We start from the raw sequence: 8,305 nt of genomic DNA, 5'->3' as shown, positions 1-8,305 counted from the left end.
CTTTTTCCTGCTTTGCCAAATCATAAACTTTTCAATTTCACCTTTTCATTCCCACTAAGAAAACGATGCCACCTTCTTTCTTCTCACTACCACCACCCTTTTGGAACAGAATATATATAGAAAAGATGAGGCATTCTTTCCTATCATGTTAGTTTCTAGAATAAGGAACTGATCTTTCTCTTTTTCTTCTTCTTTTTTTTGGCTTTTCCGGGTGAGAAAGGGTAACTAAGATCAAAAGAAGAGGGTGGTGAGGATGGTAAAGATGGCGTTGATCAATGAGAAGATGTTGTTGCTGCTGCTGTTCATTCTTTCTTCATCGTTTTTTATCGTCACGTCGAAAGCAAGTTTCAGATCTTCAGGAAACAAGGTGATTCTGGACCCTGGTTTTCTTGAGAAGTTCGTGGACCAACTTCCTGATATGCCAAGAATTCATGCTTACAGCTTCAAAGATGGTATCCCGGTCTCCAAGCCATTGAGGATTGGCATGTTCAAGAAAAAATGGGTACCCCATCTCTCTCTCTCTCTCTCTCTAAACTTGCACCTTCGTATTTAGTTGGTCCATTAGTCTCTTCATTATGATTGGGTTTCCTTGCTGCCATTTCACTAGCTTGCCATGTTCACTATTCCCCCACGGTGGCATTGCAGCGGTTAGTAAATAAAAAGATGCCACGTATACCATCAACTCATCGAGGTACAATAGGCGACAAATATGAGCGCACATGCGGATCCAGTATATCACTATACCATAGTAACAAAATCTCGTTCTTGGGAAATTATGGGTGGAGAAAATCTCGTGATATTTAAAAAAAACTCTCTTTTTTCTTAAAAAATTTATGAAAAAAAAATCGGTGTATATAAACACATAATATATATAAACTGCTAATAATGAAAAACTAAATAATGTAAAAAATAGGAAAAGTGTTTTTAACATGTTTTTATCCGTTAAACTTGAGATATTTTTCAAAACAAACGCTAGTTTAAAATATCAGTTTTTTTGGTATAATGTTGCCCATTGTTTTTTTTTTCTCTAAAATATTGGCGATATTTGTGACTATGATTCATAAGTAGACACGCCAACATTGCTAGAATTGAGAGCATCACGTATGCAAAGCTTGCCACAAAAGCAATTTATAATTGAAAATCGCCTATCTAACTAGTTATTTTTGCTCTATTTTCTTTTTCTTTTTTTTCGATCTGTTGAGATTTGTGTGAAATAAATACATAATTGATGCCAAACCTTCATATAGAAAAACTCACTAAACTAAACGGAAACTGATTTAATTGGAAAACATGTACGTGTGATTTTTTTTTTTACGACAAGGAACCCTCGTAGGAAAAACCCCCGGTGAGGGCCCACGATCACCTTGTCTTATGTGGCCCACCTCTGAAAGCTACGGACACACCTGGTATGCCAGAGGGGTTTGATCAGGAGTCTTCAACTCAACACCTTCCTCCCACCCGTGGTGGTCTGTGTTTGTTATTGCCTTGCCTTTAAATATAGTGAGTTTCATGTAAGCAAACACTAATGATGCCATTAACTACTTTGAAGGACACACTATTCTGATTTTTGAAGGGGGGGTCACATAATTGGGATCCATGTTCCTAATTCTCTTAGTATTGGCAAGGAGTAGAGGTGTCAATGGGTCCGGTTTACCTGTACCCAACCCGGACCAAACCTTATAGGGTCCGGGTATGGTGACAAATAAGAAGACCCAGTTCTGGACCCGAAGGTCCAATTAATACATGGACCCCAGTGTAGTTTGTGAAATTTTTGTTCCAAACTCTGGCCCGTCCTGAGTTATGATTAAGACCCACAAATTTTCAATGTAAAAATGCTAAAAAATATTACTTTACCAGGTATGGTCCGGGGTCTGGTTCATGTAGTTCTTATGGGGATGGGGTATATATGGTTTTTCTTATAGTAGACTCAATTAGACTCGGGTCTTGACCCAATATCATACCCAAAAATCTGATCCAAATCTGGTTTCACATGGGTCCCAACCAAACCCGACCCGTTGACACTCCTAGCAAGGAGAGCATACCGATCCCACACATCCATCCATTCATGGGACCCTCTCTCCCTAATGGATGGGCGTACGACATCCAGTGATTGAACAAATACACAGCATTTCACGTAGGCATAGTGACAAACGTTTTTATTGGCAAAATCAAGTTTTTCAAAAACTCGTGAGAAATTAAAATTTTTTCATAAATCTCATGTTCTTTTCGGCAAAATCTCTGCAATAAAAATAAATTAAAAAATATAAAATTATTTATATAAGAAAATATTAATAAAAATTATTTAAAAAATAAAAATACATGTTTTTTTCATGATAAATAGCCATTTAAAATGTAAATATCGCATTTAAATCGTGGTATTTATGCTTTTTTCATAAATCTCATGATATTTTGAAAATCTCACGAGATTTTGAAAATCTCACGAGAAATTTCTGTTTTAAACTTTCAAGCAATTTCTCGTGATATTATCGCAAGATTTTTCATAAATCTCACGATATTGTGTCACTATGCACGTAGGGCCTGCAATTTGTTGTGTACTCCATGCAATGCTACCATGTGAATGGCTAGTGTCACATAGCCTGTCACTTAAGCACTCCCCCGAGTACCAACTATCTAATCCAATCATTAGGGATGGCAGTGGGGTGGGGCGGGGGACAAGGTCTCCACCCCCGCCCTGCCTCAAGATTAGAACCTCCATCCCTGGAGGGGATGGATTTTAACCTCCACCCCCGCCTTCATCCTTGTTTCGTGTCCTCCATCCCCAGTTCAAATGGGGATGAGGCGGGGTGGGGCGGGGATGAGGCAGGGAAAAGTGGCAGGGACGGGGCTGGGCGGGGACGGGGACGGGGAAAAGGGTACGTCCATCCCCGCCTCCATCACCGAACGGGGATGGATTTTAACCTTCGTCCCCACCTCCATCCCCGTTTCATACCCTTCATCCCCGGTCCAAACAGGGCAAGGCGGGGCGGGGCCTCGCTTTCCCCCGGTCCTCTGCCATCCCTACCAATCATAATATTGGTTCATGCCTAAGCACGGTGGTGTACATCTCAGAGGCATAAAAAGGCACCCACTTTTTCATGCGACTGCAAAACCGTTATCAAGTTGCTAAGATATCCAGTCCAACGGACAAGCTTTCTCATATTAAAATGATCATGCCACTCATATACCTTTCTTTCTCATATAGGCCTGTTATCTTTTTCTTTAAAATGGTCGGACTTGTGGAATTTAAACTTAATTATATAAAAGTTTTTCTAAAACTTGTTAATAACAAATTGCTTCGTGTAATGGTTAATGTCTTGTTTTTTATTGAAGAGGTCAATATTTTGAGTATCATTGTAGTTAATTAAAATTTTACATTAAATACATAAGATATACTCGTTCACAGCCCTCCATATATACTTCTAAAATAAGAGTAAATTAATAATTGTATCTCACCAGTTACATGGGGCTAAAATGATAACTTCAAAATATGAGTTAGTATTAACACAAAGACAAAGACAACCCATGGTTAGTTTATGATTGAAAGAATTTGATTAAACAAAAAGAAAACTTTGTTAGGGATTTGCAAACTCTTAAACTTTTGGTGTGAACACAAATTATACTGAAAAGTTTGAGGGGGCATTTGCATTTTTCTCTTTATTATAGATAACCACCCATTGTTCGCCATGACATTTAATCATGAGCTTTTTGCTTTTACCACAAACCCAAGTGATTGATCCATTGACCATAGTTAATCATTCAAACAAAAGTGATTAAAATAATTATAATATTTATTTTATTGGCAAAAGAGCATTGGTGGCTTATTTCAATTAAAAGAGTAATTTGCTCTCTAAGGACTATTCTAGGTTAAATACGTTGAGGTTGACCTACAACGACGAAACCAGACAAGTGTGACAATTCAAATTTTTTTTTTTAAATCGCTATATTTCGCTAGTCGGACTATAGTAGTGTTAAACCTTAATTTTTTATTTTTCTTTCTAAAAAATCACTTTTTAATTTTCATCTATTTTATCGCCATAAAAACATGAGGCAAAAAATCTAATTTGTTGAAGCTGGCGTTGTTTTTATCCTCTTGAATGCGACGAAGAGATTCCACCGGGACCTACCGATGGCCCAAGTCTTCGCGTACGGCACCACCGCGGAGGCGGCGACGGTGCCGGGCCCCACCATCGAAGCCCTACGCGGCACCCCGACCCTCGTCACGTGGGAGAACCACCTGCCCCGCCACCACATTCTGCCGTGGGACCCCACCATCTCCGAAGTAGCGCTGCCCACGCGGCGGCGCACCGGCGTCCCCACCGTCGTCCACGTTCACGGCGGCATCCATGGCCCCGAGAGCGACGGCAACTCCATGGCCTGGTTTACCCGCCGCTTCATGGAGACGGGCCCGGCGTGGACCAACGGGACCTACCTCTACCCCAACGTGCAGAACCCGGGCAACCTCTGGTACCACGACCACGCCATGGGCCTCACCAGGGTCAACCTCCTCGCCGGCCTCATCGGCGCCTACGTCGTCCGCGACCCCTCCGCCGAGGCCCCGCTCGGCCTCCCGTCCGGGCTGGAGCTCGACCGCCACCTCGTCCTCTTCGACCGGAGCTTCCGTCAGGACGGCTCCATCTTCATGAACGCCACCGGCAACAACCCGGAGATCCACCCGCAGTGGCAGCCGGAGTACTTCGGCGAAGCCATCGTAGTGAACGGAAAGGCCTGGCCGTACTTAAAGGTCCACCGCTGCCGCTACCGGTTCCGCATCATCAACGCCAGCAACGCCCGTTTCTTCCGGCTGTTCCTCACCGGAGGCCTCGAATTCGTTCACGTCGGCTCCGACTCCGCCTACCTGCTCCGCCCGGTTACCACCGCCAAGTTCCTGCTGGCTCCGTCGGAGATCGCCGACGTCGTCGTCGACTTCTCCGCGTCTGACGTCGAAACCACCGTCCTCTCCAACGACGCGCCCTACCCTTATCCTTCCGGCAATCATGCCGACCCGAGAAGCAACGGTGTCGTCATGAAGTTCGTCATAATCGGACCGCCGCTGCCTGTGCGGGACGAGTCGACACCGTTTCCGGCAGCTTTGCTACCATCTCCGGCTGTGAACGAACGTGCCGCTGTGATCACCAGGTACATAGCAATGTATGAGTACGCGAACGGCGACGAGCCGACTCACCTGTACCTGAACGGAGAGCCGTTCGAGGCGCCGGCGACGGAGACGCCGAAGGCCGGGACGTCGGAGGTGTGGAACGTGATCAACTTGACGGAGGACAACCACCCGCTGCACGTGCACCTAGGCCTGTTCGTGGTGTTGGAGCAGAGGGGGCTGGTGGGGGTGGACGAGCTCAGGGAGTGCATGAAGAGGAAGAAGAACGACGCGGTCGGATGCCGAGTGGAAGATCACGCCGTCGGGAGGTGTGTTCCGGTGCCGGAGCACGAGAGGGGCTGGAAGAACGTGTTCAAGATGATGCCCGGGCATATTACCAGGATGGTGGTCAGGTTCTCCCTCCTCCACCCCGACGGTCCCTACCCGTTCAATGCGTCCGCCGAGCCCGGATACGTGTACCACTGCCACGTAAGCACTCTCACACATACATGCATGCATGCCCCCACTCAAGCGACGCATGGATCCTATAGTAACACAATTCAGGCCCCACTCAAAATGTTGCCTTAGTGATGTGGCACAAAAAGGTGCATCTTTGACACGTGGGATACACGCCACTTCCTCACCGGACGCTCCAGTCGGTCAGTTCCAAACAAACGCCATGTGTTCTGACCACGCAGCATTTGTCTAGTGTATCAAACATGCCCTAAGGCATTTGTTCGGAACTCACTAGTGTATCAACCTTGGGGTGTGACTGGATCGCATTCGAGGGATGCATGCCGCAAGCCCATAGCAAATGCTGGACATCTGCCGTGGGACCAAACACTTTGGTCCCACGGCACCGTTCGCCCTGTATATCAAACACACCCTAAAAGATCACTTAAGAGATCCCTGGTTTCTCGGTTCTCCAAAATGATTTTGATTACCTTGGATCTCAGATCCAAGAAGGTTTTTGAAGAAGAGATTCTCGAATTAGAGATCCGAGGTTCTCTAATCCGACCACCTCACCCCACCCCCAATTGGACTTGAAAACCTTGATTTCGATAGAGTTTGGGCCTAAAACAAGATATATTTTATTTATAATTTACACAAAGAAACCATTCTCGAGAACAAAGACCTAATCATATGCTACCTGCCGTATTTATGGTCACTGTCCTGACAGCATAAAACTCCGTGAGCTTACCCTTTTTTTTTTTCAGAGTCACCCGGGTAAAGGGTGACACCCATGAGATTTGAACCTAGACAGCCTGCCTAGCAGCCTAGGCCCCATCCCACCACGGGAAACCCCTTTGGGACCTAAAACAGGGATCTCATCCTCTGCTGTTAAAGGAGATTTGATCCAGGTGTGGAGCCCACGCCATACCTTGATCTACTAAACCTCGTTTCTCCTCAAAGATCCGAGGTAATCAAACAAACCCCTAAAGTCTTACCATCAAAGAGCCCCTGATTTGATCCCCACTTCATTGCATTGGATTTAAGAAAAGTTTTGCATGCTGTGCAGATATTGGACCATGAAGACAATATGATGATGAGGCCATTGAAAATAATCCAATGAGGACAAGGTACGGAAGCTCAAGATGGTTGACCATCCGCAACAAAGTCAGAAGCACCTTCCCCAAACAAAGAAAAAATTCATTCCCTCCTATTTGTTCTTTCCTCGCTTGAGTTGCACAAAGAGATAATGTTAGATTTGCTCTTAGTGCTTACCTTGAGACCATAGATGATCTCTTTTACCAGTCAAGGCGATGATGTCATTTAGTCCACGACAGTGTAATGAGCCGACAGTATACAACTGTATGTTGTCTCCGTTAGTGTTCCAAACAAACTTTAAGTGGACGATGAAAGTGAAGAATTGTGTATGCCATAACTAGTTTGAATTCTAAATTTGAATTGTGTATCTATTGTAAACAAACTTTTTATAACTGAAACTTATTGAAACTTTACAAATATTTTACAAAATTCACACACACACATATATATATATATATATATATATATAAAGTTCACATAAACAATTTTTAGAACAATCAATTTACTGAAACCTGTTGAAACATCGCAAATATTCTATACAAAGTTTGCATAACCAAACTCATAAATTTTTTATAATTGAAACTTGTAATTTCACAAATATTTCACTAGATTTGCATATAGTACAAAGTTCGCATAAACAAATCTGCAAACTTTCTGTTACTGAAACCTCTCGAAACTTCGTAAATATTTCATTAATTTGCATACATAGTACAAAGTTCACATAACTAAATCTGCAAACTTTTAGTTTGTAACTTTGAAAATATTCTACTAAATTCGTATATATAGTATGAAGATCTTTCCTATCTTCGTTCCTTCTTTCCTCCCCTTCTTTCCTTTGTCTGCAGTTAATATGTCAAAATCATGATATATATATAAATTACTGATATTTTCAAAACATTGTGAGCTTTTCCCTTTAAAAAGTTTTGTTTTACAGGGATAATATCATCATATTTTGTAACAAAATAATCACCATTAATCCTTGCTCCATCTGCATCGACTTACTAATGTTCATATTATTCTTTAGTAGAGCAAATGTGACAAGCTAAAAAGCCATGAAAGAATAAACATGTTGCTGTTTGCAAGCAATTGAAAGAAATTCTGGAATGTGAAGCAATCCAACAATATTGAAGAAAATAGATAGAAAAAGAATGTAGCGTGTTTTACTGTCTTAGTAAGTACAACTTTAAATATGGCTCAGTTAAGAATAAATTTATATGGTGACCTTAGAAGCTGTGAATCAGCTGTACTTTTCAGCCCTGTAGGTAACTTGAGGGTTGCGAATGTCATCCTGGCTCTGAATCAATCTAATCTCTAAGCTACTTGATTGAGGATCAAATCCTACAGCTTTATAATCTGCCAGTGTCCTGCGAAGAACTGCCTGCAGATTGCAATCTAACCCCATCAACATGCTGATGCTAGCAATCACAAACATACAGACATCAAGAAAGTAATGGCAATAAATGTAAAAGGAATTATCTGCATATGAGGAACTACAGATTAACTCAAGCATATATGAAAGCAAGAAAGAAAAAAACTAAACCGACCACAATGTCTTTTAGTTTGATGAATAAGCTAAGGCCCTCCTTTCGTTAATTACACAGTAGTTAAACCAAGAACAATTAACTTCAAAACAAGTGCAAAACCCAATCAGGGCATTCATCTTAA

At 42.6% G+C, this 8,305-nt stretch overlaps 2 protein-coding genes across 2 annotated transcripts in view; one reads left to right on the top strand and one right to left on the bottom strand.

Moving 5' to 3' along the window:
* The first annotated feature begins 260 nt into the window (after positions 1-260).
* LOC149834158 (multicopper oxidase LPR1-like) lies at positions 261-6,870 on the top strand. The gene is made up of 3 exons (XM_090010000.1): positions 261-502; positions 4,106-5,581; positions 6,612-6,870. The coding sequence occupies exons 1-3, from the start codon at positions 263-265 to the stop codon at positions 6,663-6,665; spliced, it is 1,770 nt and encodes a 589-aa protein (XP_089866126.1). The 5' UTR covers positions 261-262; the 3' UTR covers positions 6,666-6,870.
* An 894-nt stretch (positions 6,871-7,764) lies between these two features.
* LOC149834157 (pyridoxal kinase-like) overlaps positions 7,765-8,305 on the bottom strand; it is a 67,865-nt gene continuing 67,324 nt past the window's right edge. The window contains exon 13 of the mRNA XM_090011256.1: positions 7,765-8,018. Coding sequence (XP_089867382.1) covers positions 7,878-8,018 — 141 coding nt within the window. The 3' untranslated portion in view covers positions 7,765-7,877. The remainder of the gene's footprint in view (positions 8,019-8,305) is intronic.

This window comes from Nuphar pumila, chromosome 6 (genome assembly GCF_984573655.1).
Source record: "Nuphar pumila chromosome 6, dmNupPumi1.hap1.1, whole genome shotgun sequence".
NCBI classification, from domain to species: domain Eukaryota; kingdom Viridiplantae; phylum Streptophyta; class Magnoliopsida; order Nymphaeales; family Nymphaeaceae; genus Nuphar; species Nuphar pumila.
This window is presented reverse-complemented; position numbering and strand designations above follow the sequence as displayed.

Coding starts and splice junctions, on each gene's coding strand:
- LOC149834158 (XM_090010000.1), top strand. CDS start 263: ATGGCGTTGATCAATGAGAAGATGTTGTTGCTGCTGCTGTTCATTCTT. Junction 503..4,105: donor GCATGTTCAAGAAAAAATGG/GTACCCCATCTC, acceptor AATGCGACGAAG/AGATTCCACCGGGACCTACC. Junction 5,582..6,611: donor GATACGTGTACCACTGCCAC/GTAAGCACTCTC, acceptor CATGCTGTGCAG/ATATTGGACCATGAAGACAA.